Source organism: Meles meles, chromosome 6, assembly GCF_922984935.1.
Source record: "Meles meles chromosome 6, mMelMel3.1 paternal haplotype, whole genome shotgun sequence".
Taxonomy (NCBI): Eukaryota; Metazoa; Chordata; class Mammalia; order Carnivora; family Mustelidae; genus Meles; species Meles meles.
In genome coordinates, this window is record NC_060071.1 from 35129759 (window position 1) to 35152963 (window position 23205).

The window sequence follows — 23205 nt, forward strand, 5'->3', positions numbered from 1 at the left end:
TCTGAGACTCAGAAGAAAGGCTTTGGCCAGAGATAGAAACACAGAAGTAACTGGAATGCAGACAGTAAATGAAGCCATGGGAGTAGATAGCACTGGGGGAGAGCATAGAAGGAGAAGTGAGTCTAGGATCAGGTCCTGAGGAAGGTCTGATGGCTGGGAGATAGGAGGAGATGTGAAAAGGAACATACAATCATGACATACAGGAGAAGAGAGTATTTCATGAAGGAGGGAGTAGTTGAGTTAAATACTGCCGAGAGATTAAGACAAGGGCCAAAAAAAGTCTCCTGGCTTTAACAATAAGGAGGTCATCGGTCCTCAGCAAAAGCAATTCAGTGAAGCGGTAGGCGCAGAATCCACATCGACAAGAAATGAAGCATCAGCAGGCAATGAAAGAATGGATAAGTATATACAGTAATCAAGAGATTCTGTGGTGATGGGAAGGATGGCTTTTTAAACAGCTAGTGGGGAATAGAGTAAGGGTTGTAATTATAATGACTTAAGATAAAAGAGGTATAAGCACACTTACCCGCTGAAGAGACAAAGCCAAGAGAGTGAAAGGTTAGCTGTGTGGAGGGGAGAACAGCAAGTATAAGGTCTTAGAAAGATTAATGGAGAACTGGCTTCTAGTAGGAGGAAGTACACTGAGGTGGGTTTTGGATCACATGGTGGTACCTGGAGGTAGTTCTCATCTGCTAAGGGTGAGGTAGCTAATGAGGAATGTGTTGAGAAGCAATAAGGGGCTAGGCCCTAAATGCTCGGTCAGCTTTGAGTTTTAAGTGTCCATAAGCAGCTACAATTGAAATGGGAGATACTTCCTCAGGGGGGAAAACAAGTATGAAGAAAAGCTCACACATATTTTTCAGTGCTTCATGGAATGGCTGGAATGATGGTCATTGGGAGAGGGAGAGGAAAAGCCCCATGAAGACTCGACACAATTCTTTTAAGCAAAAGGACCCAAATCTGTAGGATTTGCAGATTCAAAGTACAAAGCCTATTACTAACTCACTTTTCTACCTCTCAATCTAAAGATAAAGTGCTTCTTTAAATTTACTTTTAATTTTAAATTCCCAAAGCACTAAGGAATTCCATCACTTTTTTTTAGATTCTTTAAACAAAGATATCAAGATTTCTGAAACTAGATATAAAACCAAGTTCATAAAAGTAGATACATTTGAAATGCTGAACAAAGAAGCCTGCAGACAAGTTCTAGAGTAGAAATAACATCATTGCTGACAGGTTTAAGGGAAATGGTTTTCCATATCAAAAGGAGACAGGGAGAGGTTTAAGAGGCAGTGACCAGAAAGTTTATAAAAGGAGCCCCCTGTTCCCTTGGAAAAGAGATGTAATGCAGGCTATGGTAAGCTATTTTGTTTGGGCAAAAGAAAGATTAAAAACCTCACAAAAACATACACAAAGTGACATAAAGCCATCTCCAGTGGCAATGACAGGGCAGTCTGTACTTGTCCTCTATACTGAAAACAAACATTTATTGTCATTAAACACATGCATTGTCTTGCCTTGGGCAGACCAAGTCTGAGGGATAATCATAAACTCTGATGTGAACTTGCTTTTCTCTTTTATGGAGCAATATCTCCATCTTATCATCTTTTAGGATCCAGCAATTAAAGTCATTTTATTGCCCACATGTGTTTTTTGCTATTAGGAGTAACTCAGGAATCTTTTTATTTTTGGTATTCTGTCTCACTGGCCAGATGCTGTATGTGAAGTGAAAGTTGTCTAGGGTCAGGGATCCTCTTAAGTTTAGGAGCATAGGCTGTTATCAAACAGTCTTATAACTGAGTCACCTTGCTATCTGTTCTAGACAATTACCACAACTCTCAACATCCCAGAGGAGTTCAGGGCTCGCAGTCATTTGACCCCTCTGCTAATTTGATATGCCAATTATAAATGAGACTATCTTATTCACTAAATCAGTATTCTCCCCCCCACTAACCCCCAAACTGTCCCTGCCAGTTCTAAGTTTCCACACTTGGTAGCACTTCTTGAAAAAATTTTTTTTAAGGATTGAAAAATTTATTTTAGAGAGAAACTCAAGCAGACTCTGCACTGATCGTGGAGCCTGACGTGGGGCTCAGTCTCACGACCCTGAGATCATGACCTGAATCGAAATTAAGAGTCAGACACTCAACCATCTGAGACACCCAGTCACCCCTTGAAAAATATTCTTAAACTTAGATGTAGAATAAGAGGTCTATGGTCCTCTTCCATTTCAGGTGGCATCTGTGCCATGAAAAAGCCTGTAAGAATGTCTCTAAACTCCTGGGTGTCTGGTTCACCGTGTGCTTACACAAATAGTACTCCAAAGCAGCTACCAGCAAGGCTGGACATGGTCCACTTCCCTCTCCAGACCTCTCCTCTCCTTGGCTCTGTGACTCAAGAGGTTGAGTTAAATGACCTCTATCTGCCTTACTTGGCAACCTGCTCCTGGTTTCTGATGGGTCTGGCTGAGTGAAGACACAGGCAAGAGACTGGAGAGTAGGAGGTGTTTTTATCCTGTCCCTTCCCTGCAGCGCTAGAGGCTGGCAGAGGACACCTTCCTCCCACCACATCCAGCTCCTGTCAAGAAGCCCTTTCCTACTGCTTCAGACCTCTGAACACAGCTCTCTCTTCTTCAGAAAGGCCTCTTGCCCTCTCAGGCCTAAGGGTGACAGTGGCCTATAATGACTGCTGGTCCTTGAACATCTCTGCCTTGTCTCCTAGCCCCACCTGCAACTCTGTAAATGATCCCGTCATTAAGCTTCCTTCACCCGTTTTGAGTGTGCACCTTTTTCCTGGCAGAACACCAATACACATTTATAAGAAGAACCATTGTGCATTTCCCTTACAAATATTTAAAACATCACTTTTCGTGTACAGTTAACCCTTGAACTACATGGGACTGAACAGTGGGGAGTCCACTTTCACGCAGACTTTTAAAAAAGTTTTTACTTAAATTCCAGTTAATATACAGTGTAATATTAGTTTTGGGCGTACCATGTAGTAATTCAATACATCCCTACATCACTGGCTCCTCACATGTGCCCTCCTTAATCATTCCGTTCATCTCTTTCACCCATCCCCTGCCCACCTCCCTTCTGGTAGCCATCAGTGTGTTCTTTGTAGTTAACAGTCTCTTTCTTGGTTTACCTCTTTTTTTTTCCCCCCCTCTTTGCCCATTTGTTTTGCTTAATTTCTACATGAGTGAAAAAATCACATGGTATTTGTCTTTCTCTGAATGACTTACTTCACTTAGCATAATCTCTAGCTCCATCCATGTAGTTGCAAATGGCAAGATCTCCCTCTTTATGGCTGCATATTTCAGTGTGTACATACACACACACACACACACACACACACACACATGCACGCACATACACTACATCTTCCATTTTTCCTCCTCATATCCAGGGTTAGAGTTGGGGCCAGCATGAGGGTATGTGCACAATATCTTGCAATTCAGAGACCTCTCCAGAAGGTTACAGTTAGGGGTTAGGGTCTGGGCTAGTGTATGTACCTGATATTCTATAGTTCAGAGATCTCACCAGAGAATAAAACCCCAGACTTCTGCTTGGGCAGAAAGAGACATGCAGCCATCTACTGGGCTGAGGCAAGGAAGGGATTTGGGGCTCCAAATATGCTTTAATAGGTACTCAATTTTTCTTTCTGTTTTTATCTTAACCTTTATGTCCATTTTCAGAAATACCACCAATTCTTAAATATTTGGGGGTCTTCTCCAGAATAACTGGGCTGCTTCTCAGCTTTTCTTATCATGTTCAGGAACCCACTTTCCAGATCTAGGATTAGGGTAAATGCTAGGTATCCATGTGTGGACTCTTTTTGATAAATACAGTATAGCACTGTAAATGTATTTTCTCTTCTTATGATTTTTTTAATCACTCCCTTTTTTCTAGCTTTTTTTGTAAGAATAAAAAAATATATATTTTGTCTACCATATATATTATATATGTGATATATAATATATATATTATATATAATACATAACATACAAAATAGGTGTTAATAGTTTATGTTATCAGTAAGGTTTTCAGTCAATAGTAGGCTACTGGTAGCTAAATTTTGCAGAAGTCGAAATTTAAAATTTATATGTGGATTTTTGACTGCATGGGGGGGTGTCAGCTCCCCTAATCCCTACATTGTTCAAGGGTCAACTGTACTGAATGGTTTAATCTTTGTACAACTCCAAATACAGAAGTCACAGAGGTGCAAAAGAATAGATAACAAAAATCATGGGCCACATTTGGGGCTTCTTACTTTTTCTGGTGAGAGGTGGTGCGCCTGGTGCAAAAGACAGCAATGACAACAACCACCACAATGGTGACAACGCCAACAGAAACAATGATGACCAGCAGCATGCTACTGTCCAAGGGAGAGGTGGGGCTTCCATGCGGGCTGTTACTACCTGTAGAGGGAAAACCGGTACGTCTGTTAGTGTTCAAGAATTCCAAAAATGCATACAATCAGAGTATGGAAACTTCATGTGAGAGTCTCTATAGTACACTCATTGCCTTGGATACAAGTGTCTCATGCAATCTGCAGAGCCAAGTTTATGTACTATGTACAGTTCTTAACACAGTGCCTTGCACAAAGCTGGTGTTTAGTAAAGGCTTCTTGAATTAAACTAAACATTATACTAGGACAAATAAAGGGCCTGCCCCCTGCCTGGTATCTTATGTTATATTATGCATAAATTTGTCTTATAAAGCGCCATTTGTAAATCACTTAGATCATGACTTTCAAAAGCATTTTAAAAATGTACATTCAGAGAAAGCTAAGTTCTTTTCCACATTCAGATGTCTGAGATCACAAAAACTACTTGAAAAATAGTCTGGGAAAAAAAAAAGAAAAATACAGTCTGCTTTTATAAATATGGTCTTTGCAAAGTTAATTCTCTTAATCAGTTTCAGGAAAAAGTAGATCTGTACATATGCATTAGTTTGACAAACATTTACTGAGTAGTTACTATGTGCCAGGCATTGTTCTAGGTACTAAGGATGCAACAGTGTACAACAAAGATATGACTGCTAGGGTACAGGCAGAAAATAAACAAATTATTAGTAATAACTGCTATGAAAAAAATAAAATGAGGGGATATGATACAGAGTGGATGGCTATTTTAGACTGAGTGGTTGGAAAAAACTTCTCTGAGGAAATGGAATTTGAGCTGAGATTTGAGTGACAAGAAAGATCCCACCACGTGAATATCTGGAGGAAGAATGTTCAAGAGAGATGGAACAGCTAGTGGAAGGATCCTAAGGCAGGAATGAGCTTGGCATGTTCAGTGAAGAGAAAGGCGGCAGTGTTGCTCAAGCAAGGGGAGAGAAGCAAAGTTAGAGGGAAGAGAGTGAGCAGGACAAGACAGAGATGAGTGTACGGAGGCCAGATCTTTGAAGACCCTGAGGAAATTTAGCTTTTCTTCTTTTTCTTCCCCTGTTATTTCCTCGTTGCTTATAGGATGAGGGCCATTTTGTGTCAAGGCCTCCTGTAATCCAGCTCTATTCTAACTCTTGCTCTTCTATTTTCTGAAATATATTTCTTCCCTTCCCACCTCATTATAAAACTCACGCATACTCATATATAAAACATGGGAAATCCCACACACAGTTCTGACTGCCACAGACAGCTGATGCCTTTCTTTCCAGCTATTCTCTCTCTCCTGTGTAACAGTCAGAGCTGCACAATAATGGATGAGCTGCCTTACCAAGTAATGAGTATTTAGTTTCTAGAAATGTTTAAGAAGAATCTTTCTATAAGTCTGGGAGACTGTGGAAGAAATTCCTAACATGAAGCTATGGCTTGGGAATCTGGGTTTTAGGAAAGCCCTTCCAGTGATTCCCAAATACAACCCTGGTTTATAAACTTTCGATCTAATTCAAGGTGTACTTATAGTGGGAACCCCTTCCATAACTGCATCAGCTGACCTCCCAACTTCTGATCGTATGGCTTTTATAGGCTACATCTAAGCACAGTGCTAAAAGCTGGGCTGATTTAGGAGGGCTTGAGAGTTTCTTCTTCTCCATTTGGTTTAATTGTTTTTATTCCTCATTTCTGAGAAAAAAAGTAAGCAGATAGACAACTTAAATTGTGCATACTTTAATACGTTTAATAAAACAACATTTTCACATTTGGGAAAGACTATAGAACTAGGGGCCGATAAAGTTAGACCATACTGGGGCTTTACCTAAAAAGCTTTTATTAAGAGCAGTGCCGAGTTATTGGGCAGGGTGTGTGGTGAGGCAGGCCCTGCACTCAGAGCTGGGGAGCTGGGGCGTGGGGGCCAGCAGGGTGGTGGCCGCAGCTCTCCCCTGCCGGAGATAAATTCCCGCTTAACTGCATCTGCCCTCTAGCTTCTGAGAGGACTGAAAGCTCCCATCGAAGACAGGGTGAGATTGAGCTGCCGAGGGAGCAGGTCCTGCCAGGGACATTATGACAGGCCATTTCTCAAGCCTCATATGGGCTACTGCAACAGCTGCTTAGCCACCCTCTCCGACTTCATTACCCCCAACTCATTCTTCATTCCCCAGAGTCATAACAGTTGGTACTCAAGAAACAGAGATCACAGCTCACCCGTGGTACAAAGTGTCTTACATGTGCTACGAGCAGGATGAAGCCATTTCGCAGCAGTGGTACCTGAGCTTCTGGGAGGCTGGTTCTAACCTCCCACCTCATCTAATGCGAGAATCTCCAGCCTGCCTCCAGGCAGTGTGATCCCTGGAGAGAGCCGGCTGTTTTTGGCTGCCATGCATTTGCACATGCTGTTGGTGCTTCCTATAATGTTCAACACCCCCCGCCCCCGTGACATTTAGCCATCTTCTACGCATCCTTTCATATCTGGGTCAGACTTCCCCTCTTCTATGAAGCTTTCCCTTTCCAGTTGCTTTGTTACTCACGCCTGTTGCTCCCAAACATAGCCCTGTTACATAGAACCTGAATCTTCATAAACATGGGTGAATGAATGAATGTATAAATGAAAGACAAGGAAACAACTGCTTTCCTCACAGCCTTGAATATTATACTGTGGACAGCACATAAATACAACACACCCATCCCAGGAGGAAAAGCGCAGAGTCCTAGAACTCAGCCTAGGACTCAGATTCCCACATCTCGTATAGAACCCCAGGCCTTCTACACTGCGTGTGACAATGGAAACGTCACAATCAGGAGTCAGAAGCCCTGGATTTTGGTTCTAGGATTTCCATAATTAGTGAGTGGGTCCAGGCACATTACTTCTCCACTGAGTCTCTTAATGTATAAAATGGGAATATCCGTTCTCTGCTTTACAGTGTTAGGAGGATCAAATGTAATTTCAGGTGTGAAAGTAACTAATAAATAGTGAAGTTCTGTAGAGAAGTAGGTGCCATCATTTAAGGAGTTAGAAGGCACCAGCTCTTAAGCTGGCTAGGAGAGTGGGAAGAATTTTTTAGGATTCCCAAATTAAAACACTGTGGTAAGCAGTGTGGAGAGAAAGTCATGATCTGAAGCATTTCTTTGGCTTATTCTAGGTGATAGATAATTCCATTAGAGGGTTTATTTTTGAGAACAAGATTCTAATTCTTTTCTAGAGGCAGGCAGTGGGCAAAAGGAAGACTCATTTGTTTAGGACTAATCTTACTTTAAGTTGGGTATGTGGGGGAAATATGATCTTATTTATGGATCCTGCAATGAATGGGTTTACAGTAGTTTAGCAAACTTTTGCCAAAAAATGCCTAAAGTTAACTCTACTAAATAAAATAGGTTAACATGGTATAATCCACTACAGAGAAGCTACAAAAGACATTTCGAGATTCAAGCAAAACCATGTCATGCGCACAGTGGGCCAAAAAAGCTTTACCGCTCATTGGAGGTTTGTAGTCGGATCCTAGGTCTGGCAACCGGCTTCCTTTTCCTGCAGACCCTGAAGCTGAAGGAGAAGAAATCATGTCAGTAATGACCCAGGGCCTTTGTTTTCTACAAAAAAAATATTTTCAGTCTACTCTGTCCATGAGGAAATGAAGTAGCACATAAACAACAGGGCACAAAATGGGCTGTACAAAGCAAACTAAGGTATAGCTTTCTATGCAATGAGGCATCTGAAAGGCTGACCCCCTTGGGCCATGGCTGTTATCTAGTGTGGAAATAGACTGCCACTTGCTGTTCATATGGTAGGAACACACCCATTTCTCTCGCCCAGGAAACAGTTCCTGCAAGACCACTCAGAGCACTTATGGAAAAAGTAGCTTCTCTCAGAAAAGGAATCAAGGGACCGGTTAGGTTGACTTCTGCATTATGGAAGTGGACTTTTCCAAAGGACCTGGCTATGTTGATCTCCTAGTAGGTGTCAGTAGTGTTTGGATTTCGCCCCCAAATTATAAAGCTGCTTTTTCCAATATAAGGATACCCTAAGCAGGAGCAGGAAGCTATGTGGAAGTTCAAATTGGGTTCTTGGTTCCTGCTCATTTACCCAAATACCCAAGGATGGAAAAACAAAGTCTTCCCTCTTGTTGCTCATCAAGACACCGTCTCCTAATCCACTGTCATAAAATACAACAAGTGAGGCTGCTGATCTTGGGCTTGGGACCACCTCACAAACGACTTCATAAAACACAAAGATCAGGTTTTTTTAGTAATTTGTATTCTTGGTCCTGAATTTTATTCTTCACATTTATAGGAAAAGTTGCTTGGGTAAAGCAAATAGAAGGAATCTTTTCCCAATACAGCAAAGGCATTCGTCAATCCAACGTCTGGATTCCTCCTGAAGAAGGTCTGAAAGCACTGTGAAGTCAAAGCTGCTCACGGTTAACAGAGCACACTGCCTGCACTTGAATACTGGTCTCCCACGTACTTGACTTTCGGCAAGTTATTTTTTTATTTATTATTCTTGAGTCTCAGTTTCTTCATCACAGAACAGCAATTATAATGGTATCTACTTCACAAAACTGTGTTGAGGATTAAATGGAAATTTGCTCCTATAAAATATTCTGAATACTGCCTGACACACAGCAAACGTTCAACAAATGTTAGCTACTATTATCACATATATAATAAAGTTTTAGGGAAGAACATCACCTTTCCCTTTGCAGAGGCACAGAGCATGAAGCTTCAGAAAACACTTATAAATAATTATTTCTACAAATAAAGCTTTGCTAGAAATACACAAACCAGATGCATTTCTTAAAACATTACAGCTAATGTCATATCAGAGTTGGACTAAATGAAAAATTAAAATCCCAAAATTTTGTATATAGTTCACTTAACAGAATAAATACAGAGATGAAAACAATGTTTTCTGTTTCCAGAAGTTCAAAACTCCCAAAGGAACAGAAGTTGTTTCGTACCCAAAAGGGCATATTAAACTCAGTCCCTGATCCTTTTTCTGTTGTCCATACTTGTTCCTTCATCCCCTGACTTTCGTGGCCATGACTGCTCCCAAATGGTACACACCATATGTTAGGAGTCCAGCTGTTCTTTTCACTGGGATGAAGTCTAGCTGGAGGAGATGGCTTAGCCCCTGTGAAGTTCTTCAGACTTAAGTGTGCTTACTTTTCAGGGAGCCCACACGTGAGCCCAACTATCCAGAGTATCATGTTATGTAAATAATTGCCAAAGAGTATATTTTGCCAATAAAATGGTTGGTTTAATTCCCCTATTTCCCAGTATTTTTTCTTTTAAATATAACCTATGAATAGAAATTCCAAGGATTAACCAAACACCAAAAAGAACTACGGGTAAAGAATTTTAAAGGCCAGAGGAGTGGCACAAGCAAGACTCTGGCTTATCCAGTGGGGATAACAGTGGGGGAGAACAATGAGCACATTTGTACGCCATGTGCACACAGTATAGTTACTTTCCTGTTCTCACATTTGAGTCAAAATGTCCACCATCACTAGGGTGCCTTACACATACACACATCCAACATACAACAAAAGACTCATTGAGTGCAAATACATTTCCAAAGTCCTGAACCATGCAGCCTCAAGTCTGACTCTTCCTTGCCATTAGGATCCAAAGACAACTTCTTTCTTCTTTTTAAAAAATATTTTAATAAAAGATTTTATTAAGTAATCTCTACATTTAATGTAGGACTAAACTCACAACCCCAAGATCAAGAGTCGCACGCTCCACCAACTGAGCCAGCCAGGCACCCCAAGACTTTTGATTTCTAAAAACTACTCTTAAACCTTGAAAGCAACCATCAACTTTACTTCCACTGCTCTCAGTATAGAGAACAGATACCAACTTTAGCTGACTCCTCAGAGATGAAAACCACAGTTCAGTTACCTCTTCACCATCTCAATTACAGTGGAAAAACTATGCTGACAGACAATTTCGAGAATGGTGACACTGAGGCCTGTACTTTCTAACTTTCCATTTTAATTTAAATTGTTAAAATTTAAATTAAATTTAAATTGTTTCTATCTCTTTTAAAATGAGCAGATGTATTTAAGGGAAGAAACAGAAAAAGAGCTCTGAGTTAAGCTTATTTAACAGAATAAATAGTACTAATTTTGTCACAGATAATCACACAATCCAGTAGGGTAAATGCGTAGATTCTTGGTTGTGGGGGGGGAAATAGGGTATTTGCGGAATTTGATTACCACTTTTCATCTAGAGATACTAATGCAATCCTAGATGGTACAAGTATGACAAACTGGTATGCTTGCTGTCATACTGGTCCAAATGCCTATCATGGTTACAGAATTTCAATATCGTAGCACAGAGGACAAAAGGACCCACACTTAAGGGCAATCTCCTACAGCTGCAGAACTCCATTTACTCTCCTCAGTTTTCCCCTATTTAGCTCCTAAGCCAATTCCCAGCTTTTCAGATACCCCAAGTGCCACAAACATGGACTCAACTCCACTTTGGCCAATGAACGATGTGGATTTTAACACACAGTACTGATTTTCAGGGGAAAAAAAAAGAAACAAAAACAACAAAATGCTAGTAAGAGTAGGTCACAAAAGAGAGGAAAGGAGAGAGAGGCCATCTACTGATTACCTTGATCATTAGGCATTTTATCAGAGGAGTCCGCTAACAGGCCAAGCACAGGGGGAGAAAAAACAAGAGCAAGGATCACAAGCTTTGAAGGTGGGACAAGCAGAATTTTTAAAGGAAAAAAATAAAATAAAACCCCACAAACTTCCAAACAAATTTAGTCTTAGTTTCAGTACTAACAGAAAAGAAATCCATACATGGTTTCTACATTTCCACAGACTCAGGCCCCAACTAACTTTATTCCTAGGCTCACTTGGTTCAGTACTTTATCTTCACTGTCTCATCTAGATTTTTCTTCAAAGCTCTCATTAGTGTCTTTCTCTCCACAAGTAAGACTTTCAGGTTAAGAGCCTGCATGTGTTGGAAAGGGAAACGTCCATCACAATAATATGCTATTACGCTACCTGAGAACCAAGAGCATCACATCTGATCTGACTGGTTAAAAACTCTGAGAAACTGCCATTCACTTGCCTTGAACAGCCTTGTATGTGACACGGTTAGCCCAGTAACCTAGGGAGCACTGACTTAGTGGTCAATGGGTGGGTGAGGGATCATTTTGAGGTAAATGGTCACACTTCGGTTCATAAGCTCACCATCAGGGCTTCTTATATTCCCCATAGTCTCTATATGCTAAAGTGATAGGTGCAAGCATGGCCCCAGTAATGAGACACAGAATAAAACGCTATTTAGCGGAGCTTTACCTTTAGGTGTTCTGAACTGGACAGCTTCAGACAGGGGACCCATGCCCTTTGAGTTTCGAGCTTGGATTTTGAAGTAATATGGTGTGTCAAGTGTTAACTCTTGTATCTGGTGAGTCAGCCTGTTTCCCACAACAGGCTCAATAACCCAGTCGTGTATCTCTGCATTCACATCCGTACTATAATATATGATGTAACCTGTCCAAAGGAGGAAATGAGAAAAGATATCTTATTCCTGCCTTTTCTTTTGGAATCAGTAAGTCAATAAAGACATATGTTATAGCATATACAAATACAGAACCAGTTACTGATTAAAGACCAATAGTAAAATGCATTCAAAATGCTACACTAAACATCATATAGAGAAAAACCACAGTTTCAACATTGCCAGGCTGTAAGTTAACATCTGTATCAGCAGTTGAAGCAATAAAAGTAGTTACAATAATAAAATAGGGTTAAGAACTCTCAGGAACTAAGAAATATAGGGAAAACAATCCAATCACTTCAACGTCTTAATGTTTGAAAAATGTACCCACCAAGGGTCTACAATTAAAATAATGCACTTTTGAAAACCGACACTGGCCTAGCGTGCTGCTTTAGCTCTCACCAGTATGATTTCCCAGGAGAAAAACTCTGGCAGACCTGGGAGGTGTGGGCAGTACCTTTTACTAAAGCTCTCCCACACTTGGAAGTGAGTGAAGCCACAAGTGAAACATGACCTGAGACTCCCACCAGGGGGCACTCACTTTCCATGGTCGAGGCAAGAAGAGACAACTACATGCCTACCTGACCTACACAGTGCAAAAATGTCCTGGTTTTTAAAGACAAAATAAAATGTAATCCAAGTCAAGTCATGCTTCATTCTTTTATAGAAGAGGCAAGATCGAAAACCTAAGAAATGGTACAGATACCTTATGGGAAGGAATCTAACTGAAAGTTGAAGCAGAACAATATTAAGAAATGTTTTCAGTTTCCTTATTCATCCTTATTCATTCCTTATTCATGCTTTCAGCCCCCTTATTCATACAAAGGAACATCAGAAAGCAAATGCCTGTTCCTTAGGATGTATCCTAAGAAGCTGTAGCGACATAGAGCAGAGGTTCCAAGGGGAATAATTAACAGCTAAGTCCAGTCAGGTTTTCCTCCCTGATGAAGCTGAGGAAAGCATAGTGTCCTCTACTGTGGAAAGTTCTCTGGAAGACCAAGGAAAAATCCCAGGTCCCTTCAAAGACCTAGGCCGATTCAAACTTCTCACTCTAGTGTTAGAGCAACAGCTAAGTCTAGTCAGGTTTTCCTCCCTGATAAAGCTGAGGAAAGCATAGTGTCCTCTACTGTGGAAAGTTCTCTGGAAGACCAAGGACAAATCCCAGGTCCCTTCCAAGACCTAGGCCGATTCAAACTTCTCACTCTAGTGTTAGAGCACAGGAAGCTGAAGTAGCAGGACTGGGGGAAAAATGGAATTAAAAGTCTAATGGGCTTTTGGGGGCTTCAGGTTAAAAGAGTTGAATCTCTATTTACTGGGTATTAACCTGTAGAATCAGGCAGGGTCTTTAACTCTAAAAATCATCTAGTCAGATGTTATCTGATGAAAATAAATATGCCCATTAGGGCTCCACTGTAGCCAAAGATTGTCTAATGTAATATCACCCATCACACTTCCACACAGTGAGTCGGAACAATCAACTGGCAATTCATTTTTATGTTACTATGAGCAAACAGCACCCCCTTGGTCCACTTTCAAGGACCACCCTGACTTCCTGAGTCTCATAAAATGATCAAGCCAATGCTTGTGGACTCCCACTTCTTCCAACCACACAGTCCTGGGCTGGAGTGCTTCTGCACAGCAGAGAACAGATACACACTCAAAGGCATCTTACCTGTAATTTTGCCATTGGCTTCTGAGGGAGGTTGCCAATTTACAATTATGGTCCTGGGTTTTCCCTCTTTACTCACAACTGTCACATCCTTGGGTGGAGAAGTAGGAGCTACAAAATAACAAGACTGTCAATAATTCTTGTCCATTCCAGTTTCATTCACCATTTCTGCAACACTTTCCTTTTAAAAGGTGCAATAAGAGGTGTAAAGCAAAAAAGCTAAAGCCTCCTGGCTCAAAGAACTCATAGGCTGCCTATAAATAGATCCAATAAAAAGAAGAATATGCACAGTACCAAAGAAAAAAACACCATACTATGAGGCTATAGAACTGTCACCTTGGGCTGGAGGTCAGGAATTTATGGGGTTCTTACATAGGGATATCAAAAGACCTTTGTAGTTAATTACCAAGTATCTACATTATACCAGGCATTTTATAAATAGTATTTCACTTAATATTTGTGGCAACTTGAAAGGCAATTTACCACTATCCCTGCTTGACAGATCAGGGCATTGACAATGAAAAAAGTTATGTAATTTGCTCAAGATGACATTTGTTCCACTTCCCCATATTTGGATTATTTCATTAGAATATTTTCAAGTGTAAAATAATTTTCTCTTTCGCTTATAGTTGGCTCTCCAAACAAAATACGATGTGTGAAACCCCCTACCCTCAAAGACTAAATGAGTGATGAATTGCTGTTTTTAAGTTTTCACTCTCAACTACTGAGATTATTGCTCTGAAATGTAAAGCTATTTATGAAACACCACCGACAGAATAAAAACAACACTGCATTTCTTGTATTTCCATGTTATGGATATCCACATAGGATAACTTTTAATGTACTAGTAGAGAAATGAGTAAATAAAGTACATCCTCAAATTTACTCTTCCTAAAATACTGGGATTTTCCTAGCATAAAATGGAAGGAAGCCTGGTGAAATGCAGGCATCCTGAGAGAATACATACCATTATTTATTAACTAATGGATTGGAATGAAGCAAAAAGATATTCTTAAAACTAGCAAAGAAGACAAACTCAAACTCAAGGTCTATTTAAACTTTTTTTGTTATTTCTAAGCTCTTCAGATGCAACCCTTTTCTCTGTAGGAAGTCCGTCAACTGTGCAGGAGACAAAAAGACATTAGGGCCAGGCCCCGTCTGGAGAGACTTGGCAGCTCCACTTTTTCATATTTATATATAGGCAAAAAAAAAAAAAAAAAAAGCCATAGGAGGCTGGAAGGGACAGAGACTCCTGATGGTTACACATAAGGCCATGCTAGAAAAAGTACAAGAGGGAGAAGGGGGGGCGCCTGGGTGGCTCAGTGGGTTAAGCCTCTGCCTTCGGCTCAGGTCATGATCTCAGGGTCCTGGGATCGAGTCCCGCATCGGGCTCTCTGCTCGGCAGGGAGCCTGCTTCCCTCTCTCTCTCTCTCTGCCTGCCTCTCTGTCTACTTGTGATCTCTATCAAATAAATAAATAAAATCTTTAAAAAAAAAAAAAAAGAGGGAGAAGGGCAGGCCTACGAATGAGCAAAAGGCAAAGAGAACTGCAAACCTGGATGGCCTGCTTTCCCCTTAATTTGCTTCAGTGTCTTTTATTTTTCATGTTTACTCACAGACAAAATCCCTTAGGCTGCCCCAATGGGATTTTAGCAGATACTACTTATAAGAAAGCTTCTAGGGCAGCTTTGGGGTTCCCTGGTAAAGTTCTGAGGCTCTAGCTAGCCTGGCGTTGGCAGCTGGTCAAGAGCAGGTCACTTCATTTCTTCTACCTCAATTTAGCAATAAAGTGGGATTAATGACATTAATCCTTTACATCTGCACAGTGCTTTCTTACTGCCAGCTGCTTTCTCATCTCTCAATTTACCTTACAAGAAGCCTATAGGGTAGGAAAAGCAGATGTTATTATTGCCCCTCTTTTACAGGTGGAAGAAACGACAGGCTGGATGATTTACTTGTGACTTACGCAGTCAGTATTTGGTTGACCTAGGACTGAACTCAAGTCCCTTGATTTCTAAAATCTAGCGTCCTTTGCATTCTATCATCCCATTATTTGGTAATGTTCTTGTTCAGTGATGAAGAAAACAATTCATCAGCTGGGAAAGCAAACACGGAACTCCAGCTGTGCGGCTCACGATGTTCTGTAAGTGGCTTAATTCACACCCTCGATTCTTTCCTCAGGTAGCAGAAGCAGGTGATGAGAAGTCTCATGACTAGGAATGTGGCCCAACACTAGCCTTTCTTCCACTGGCTTTCAGGTCTTACAAAGAAAAGATATGCCATGTATTAAGATTCGGATAACACATACCATACTCAAAGGTGGTCCCATGGGCTGTCATACTCCATGTGCTTGATCTTCGACCTTTGGTCACCATCACAGAGAATTCATACAGTGTATTTGCTTTTAAACCAGTCACCAAGTAACTTAAAGTGGTTGCATTTGCATTCTGGAAGCATAGGAATCAAGAACTTTAGAATTAGGAAACATCAAGAGTTAGCTTTTCCCACCCAGAGCAAATGTGCCAGTACCTTGTACTTGGTGTTCGCTGGGATGTTGGTTTTCCATCGGACTGTGTAGTACCGGGAATCTGTGATCTTCTGGTGTTTGGGCAGTGAGTTGTCCGCCCATGTGATCCTTATGGTGTCATGACTCAGAATGGAAGCCTGAACTCCCACAGGGGGCATCATGGGAGTGGGATCTGGCACTGGAGTGTATGGAGCATTAATAACAAATAAATCAACTTCAGAAGTGTCTGGGTAAAAAGTAATTAAAAAAGGGAAGTGGCATTTTTAACATAAACAAAAATAAAAGAAAAGGAAAATGCAGGGTAATATAATGGAATGAAAGGTGAGAAATGGAGAAAGAGAAAGAGAATCTGGAGTTAATAGATAACCACCATTCAATAAAAAGAGTATTTCCATGTGTGTTCTTTCAGGAAAAATTTTCAAGAAAATGTCTAGGGAAATAACGATATTTTCTACTGTATTCTGTAGGTATATTAACATTCGATAATCCAGTGGTTATATTAACATATTCATACTTGAATTTTCCTTATATTATTTGAAAATTCTCTTTTCCAAAAAGGATTGTGAGAAGATGCAAGCTATTTTTAAAATTAAGGGTATAATTTCAGAACAAGCAACACAAAGCTCATATCTATTTTGATATTTCAGTGAATGTGACTGAATTCTGGGGACATGGCTTACCAATGCAGGTCAATGGACATGTAAGGGTCCTACTCTCAAGCCTGAGTCCTGAATGTCAGCCAATGGCAACTTAGCCTGGCCCTGGTTTTAGGGTTATCTGATACCCACACAGGGTCCAGTTCAGATTTGCTGATGTCCTGGGTCTAAAAGCAGTACAACAAAATGGCTCACATCCAAATAAAGCAAAAGGAACTCAAGGGCATTGCACTTCCTGAGGAAAAGGCAGGCTGACACCATGAAGGATATCTGTTATGCTCTCTCCAGTAGAATCAGAGAATAACCCACCTAATGAATCCCAATCAGTTATAGGAAATAACATAATATGGGTCCAAGTGACAGCCTTTATGAATGCTAAAAATCAGAGTACTTATTTGATAGAAAGGAAGTCTACACTCATGTATGTCCTGTGCCATATGCAACTGACACCTTCTCTAAGCTCACTGTCAAAGCGGAGGCTAGAATGTGCACACAAGGACCATGAGCCCGGGCAGCACAGCAGGATCCGCCGGGCTTTACCAGCTCTTGGTTAGGTTTTCTAAGTACGCACATCCTGATTTATTTGAAGTTAAGGTTTTAAAATGGGTTTCCCACATGGTTATGGAGAGTAGCCCTTCCTGTAACTGAAAACCTGAAATGGCATGGACTTTGTTTATGAGTAAGTGCCAAAATAACCTAACAGTCTCCATTTGTGTATTTTCTACACAATGAGGACTAAAAGTAACCGAGGTACAGCCTACATTATAGTCAAGGGCTTTGTTCAAAGATCAAGAAACAAACCAATTAGTTACAGAAAATGCATCTTTGGGTGCAAAAGTCATTAGACTTCTTTGAGAATTTTTTTTTTTTTATTGGTAATAACTCCTGAAAAAGATAACAAGGTGACATGACTTAGGAACAGTTCCTTGTACATTTCTAGCCAGAAGGCTATATTTTTAAGTCACATAAGAAAATAATTTCAAAAAAATTTTTTCTATTGTAGGTAATTTAAGAAAGTAGCAAACCACTTATTTAAATACTCTCTTTTTCACCTTACTCCCCCCCCACCCTTTCTGGAATATCAAAGTTCTTTGCAAAAGAACTTGTAAATTGTAAGCACACAGGAGAAGAGAAGACGGAACTACCAAACATGAGTGATGATGCTGGTCTTGTTAAGTAAAAGCATTAAAGAAAAAAAAGGGGGCAGAGATGATCTTTTTAAAAAGAATAATGTGAAATCTGCATCATTATACAAATTATCCAGAAAATACAGTAGGCAATAGAGATACACAGCTCTGGAAAACAGATGGAAAAGCATTTCTGAAAATGGTAATTTCTTGGGTTTTTGGGACCCTTTAGAAAAATTTACAAGTCTAACATATTTATTTTAATAAACTTTCTCACTCAGCTCTATATTCGATGTTTTATCTACAGAAATTTTACATTATATGAATATTCCTTTATTACTAAAAATAATATTTTGGTCTCATTTATAATAAATGTACAGTTGATCAAATGGATAGTACAACTGACTTTATACTTCTTTTAAATTAACATATAATGTATTATTTATTTCAGGGGTACAGGTCTGTGAGTCATCAGTCTTACATAATTCACAGCACTCACCATAGCACATACCCTCCCCAATGTCCATCACCCAGCCACCCCATCCCTCCCACCCCCAAGCCCCCAGCAACCCTCAGCTTGTTTCCTGAGATTAAGAGTCTCTTATGGTTTGTCTCCCTCTCTGGTTTCATCTTGTTTCATCTTCCCTCCCTTTCCCCCATGATCCACTGTCTTGTTTCTCAAATTCCTAGTATCAGTGAAATAGTATGATAATTGTCTTTCTCTAACTGACTTATTTCACTTAGCATAATGCCCTCTAATTCCATCCATGTCATTGCAAATGGCAAGTTTTCGTTTTTTGATGGCTGCACAGTATTCCATTGCTGACTTTATAAATTCTCTATATAAATAAAACTCCCAGTCAAATCAGGTGACTAGTGAAGAAAATGCTGGATTCACTGATCAAACACATTTATTGAGACCATCAGTAACCTATATAACTCCTCTAGAGATACGGAGACCTGTGTTTTTTTTTTTCCCCACTCATTTTAGTTATAACTCACATGACCGAAACACAAAAACCACTTTTTTAAGGATGGGGAGGGACAGAGGGAGAGGAATAGAGAAAAATCTTAAGTAGGCTCCATGCCCAGCACGGAGCCCAATGCAGGGCTCAATCTCACAATCTTAAGATCATGACCTGAGACAAAATCAAGAATCAGATACTCAACCGAATAAGCTACACAGGTGCCCCCCAAATCACTAATAATTCTCTCATGACTATAGTTTCTAGATCCCAACATACTAAAAACACGTGCTATGTATCTACATGGAATTATTTATATGAATGACTGGATTGTTAATACTTTCTAAAAAGCAAAACAGAAATTGATGGAAATTTCTGTTTTGAAAGCCTGTTTTCCTACATGAAGCCTGCAGCTTATGCTGGCATATGCTTTTCCTTCCACTGATACCTGTGGGACAGACCTCAGACCAACATTCCACATGAGCTTCTGGAAAAAGTGCTGAAGACCAGAGATGGACAAGATGGCTTACCTGTGTGAGGTCTGGTCACAGCACTCTCGTACAGGGGGATGCCCTCACCCACATTGTTAAAGGCTTTCAGGGTTATCACGTAGTGAGAGCTGGGATCTGAAGGAAGGAAACAAGTGAAAACACTTAGGAAAAAATTCTCCAGAACTTAAAAAGTTCAAGGGTGACAGTGCATGAACTTAAGTGCAAAGGAAGTCAAGGAGAATTTTAAGAGGATTTTAAAACGTGCATGTGGGATTCCTCCAGGCTGTGGGGAAACGCAGCGATGGCAGCAGACACAGCACAGAGAAACTGCTGGGATCAACATCTTGGAGTCGGTCCCAGGAGTGAGGCTGGCTGTGCCCGAATCCTCTCTTGGCCTCAACTAACCAGTGGTTTATTGATGTTAACCGTACAGTGGAGGGCTTGGACAAGAATAGGATTTTCATGTGGTGTAAGCCCACAGGTGGAACTTGGTGATTCACTGTGGTTTTACTGGCATTTCTCTGATTATTAATGACGTAGAGAATCTTTTCATGTGCTGATGGTCCATGTGTATATCTTCTCTGGTGTACTGTATACTGCCCATCCCAATCTTCTGCCTACTCTTTTACTGGATTACCATCTTCCTATTAAGTTGGAAGAGTTTCATATTTTCTGGAGTCAAAATTCTTTGTCAGATATTTGAATGATGAGTATTTTGTCCTAGTCTGTGGCTCGTCTTTTCACTTTATTGGTGTCTTTCCAAAAGCTGGAAGTTTTAAATTTCAATGAAGTGCTATAGATTTTTTAGTTTTATAACTTATGCTTAATGCATCCTGAGAGAACCTTGTCTACCTCAAGGCCATGAAGGTTTTCTCCTGTCTTCTTCTAGAGATTTTATGGTTTTAGCTCTTGCCTTTAGGTCTGTTTTTGTGTATGATGTGAAATAAAGGTCAGGGAAATTTCCCTTTCTTTCTCATACAGATACCAGTTCTTCCCACATTGTTTGTTGAAAAGACTACTCTCTCCCCACTATATTATCTTAGTGTGTTTGCCAAAAATCAATTGATCATTTATATATATATGGGTCTTTTTCTGGACTCCATTCTGTTCTATTGATCTATAATACTTACCTTTGCACCAACACTACCTCCTCAGTGTCTCGATTACTATAGCTTTATGTAAGTCCTGAAATCAGATAATGTCGCTCTTTAGAAGGTATCTGAAGAAATGTTGAAAGACCACACTACCTGAGTCCTCTTTTTCAAAACTGTTTGGTTATTCTACTTCCTTTGATTTTTAAAATTAAGTTGATACTTCTATAAAAAAGCCTGCCAGGATTTTACTTGGAATTGCACTGGGGGAAATGTCATTTTAATAATATTATCCGATCCATAAACATGGTACCTCTACTTATTTAAGTCATTAATTTATTACCCTCAACAATAATTTTCTAATTTCCAGTGTACAGACCTTGTACATATTTTTAAAGTTTATCCCTAAGTATTTCATATTTTTTGATGCTATATAAGAGTACTATTATTTTAATTTTGACTTCCAACTGCTTATTGTTAGTATGGGACTATAACTATTTTTGTATATCAACTTTGTATCCTGTGACTTTGCTGAACTCACTTTTAAGTCTTAATAGCCTTTTTTGTAGATGCTTCAGGATTTTCTACTCCAGTTATAAGGACTGTGTACAGTGCTCAGATATGGGTTTCTTAATGCCATTTTCCATAAGAGAAACCAGCATTTCTTGGAGAAATGACTGATTCAAGGGCTAAGGGTAGGAAAATATTAGATGAGCCCACTATATCTTGCGGCATCAAAAGGAAGAAAGTGCTCAAAGATGGAAGATGTCAAATAGAGCAGTCAGTCATAAAGAGACTCCCACTCACCATTCTTTCAGTAAGGAAGAGAAGGAAAGCTCTTCTTTATCAAAAAAATGCTGATATATATAAAAGAAATTAGAGATTTAGAAACTCACTGAGGAAACACCACAGTAATAACTGTTACTAAAGATGTTAAAACTAGTGAATGAAAGTTTGATGAGAAACAAGATGTTTACAAAGACTCAAGGTATACCCCCCACGAGGTATTTATTAATTTTGAAGGCGAAAACAATAACTTTAGGGAAAGTGGCAGACTCCCTCTGAACCAAGTGATTTAAGTTAACATCACTAGCATCAGACTTTCATGTGCCTCCTGTTAAGATTCACCGGCAAGAACACAATGTATATCTGCTATTCCTTCCAAAAAGGCATAAGCTGAGAGTAGTGAGGAAATACGAGACATGTCTGAACTGAGAGACATTCTATAAAATATAAATGGTCTGTTTTTGTCAAAAATGTCACAGTCATAAAATTCAAGAAAAAAAAAACCAAGGAAATGTTCTGTATCAGAGAAAACTAATGAGGCATGATAACTAAATACAAGTGGTCCTGGACCGGAAAACAATGTTCTTCTTTTGTTATAAAGGACATTAATGAAGCAACTATTAAAATATAAATAAAGTCTACAGATACTGTCTGAGTGTTAATTTGATGACTCTGTAACCGTACTATAGTTATATTAGAAAACGCCCTCATTTGTAGGAAATGCACATTAAAGTATCAGCGGGTGGAGGGGCATCACATCTGTAACTTACTCTCAAATGGTTCAGAGAAAAAAAATATGTATGTACAGGAAGACAGAATGAGAAAGCACATGTGGTGAAATGTTAACTTATGAGGACTTCTAGTGAAGAATATATAGAAATTCTTTGTACTTTTTTTTTCCCTTTTTTTGAGAGGGAGAGAGTGTAAGCAGGGTGGGGAAGGGGCAGAGAGAGAAGCAGAGAAAGAATCTTAAGCAAGCTCCATGCCCAGTGCAGAGCCGGATCTGAGAGCATGCCCTGAGCCAAAATCAAAAGTCAGATGCTTAACCGACTGAGCCACCCAGGCACCTCTATTTGTACTATTTTTTAAAGTTTTCTGTAAAAATAAAATTATCGTACAATAAAAAGTCAAAAGAAAGAAATGCCCCATGCAATTACTTCTTCTACTCAGCATACGTACCCAGATTTTCGATGGTGTAGTAGCGCTGTTTATAGTCCACTTTGATGGTCTGGGCATGAGGGCTGCCAATGCCATAGCCAATGGCGTAACCTCTGACCACAATGTTCTGATTCTCTGGAGGAGTCCAGCTTACTACAATACTAGTGACCAGCGGTCGGACGTGAAGAGAACTAGGCACTTCAGGAACACGAGTTTCTGAGGAGAGTAGAAAAGCAAGACTTTAGAATTATTTACCATCCTTGGGCCATGGTGTTTAGCCTCCTGCCAAATTATTTGGGGCTAAGATTTTTTCATTATGCCCAAGAAGTCACAGAGAAACTGTATGTATAGTAAGTATGGCTCATGGTTTTACTACATTCTAAGAAGAAAGCAAAACCTAAACAACCTGAAATGTAAGACAATGCAGTATTAATTTGGAAGGGAAGACAGAGAGATCGAAGAACCTCTGCCCAACGGAGAGAAACAAACTGCCTTTCAGTAGTTATTCATTCCGCGTGGTCCCACATCTGAGTCCCAGACTCACCTAGGTGGAATGAGAAAGGCCTAACACCAACTGATTAGAAGCCTGTTGTCAAGGGATGATCGAGTATCACATTGTAGCAATTGTATCAATTATTCACTCCCCAAAGTAATATAAGGCAGAAAATAGGAAACTTAAGAATACTGATTTAAATGGTGGGAGACCAAGAGGCTCAAAAAAGGTAGCAATCTATAGTATCTTTCAATTCTGTTACTTCAAGACATAACTTGCTGTCTTAATTTAAAAATTAGTAAACCAAGAGTGAGAATAAGGACCCAGGTGTTTGGTCTCCCAAGTGCA

The 23205-nt window shown here is 39.9% G+C and overlaps 1 protein-coding gene across 9 annotated transcripts in view; it reads right to left on the minus strand.

Moving 5' to 3' along the window:
* NEO1 (neogenin 1) overlaps positions 1–23205 on the minus strand; it is a 237244-nt gene that overhangs the window by 16165 nt on the left and 197874 nt on the right. For 5 of the 9 annotated variants that reach the window (XM_046008203.1, XM_046008201.1, XM_046008197.1 and 2 more), the window contains 9 exons: positions 22386–22580; positions 19369–19464; positions 16093–16316; positions 15872–16010; positions 13568–13675; positions 11694–11888; positions 10996–11028; positions 7850–7918; positions 4273–4420 (listed from right to left, as the gene is read on the minus strand). In XM_046008203.1, the coding sequence (XP_045864159.1) occupies positions 4273–4420; positions 7850–7918; positions 10996–11028; positions 11694–11888; positions 13568–13675; positions 15872–16010; positions 16093–16316; positions 19369–19464; positions 22386–22580 (1207 nt within the window). The remainder of the gene's footprint in view (positions 1–4272; positions 4421–7849; positions 7919–10995; positions 11029–11693; positions 11889–13567; positions 13676–15871; positions 16011–16092; positions 16317–19368; positions 19465–22385; positions 22581–23205) is intronic. The other 4 variants (XM_046008199.1, XM_046008195.1, XM_046008196.1 and 1 more) reach the window with 3 other exon arrangements.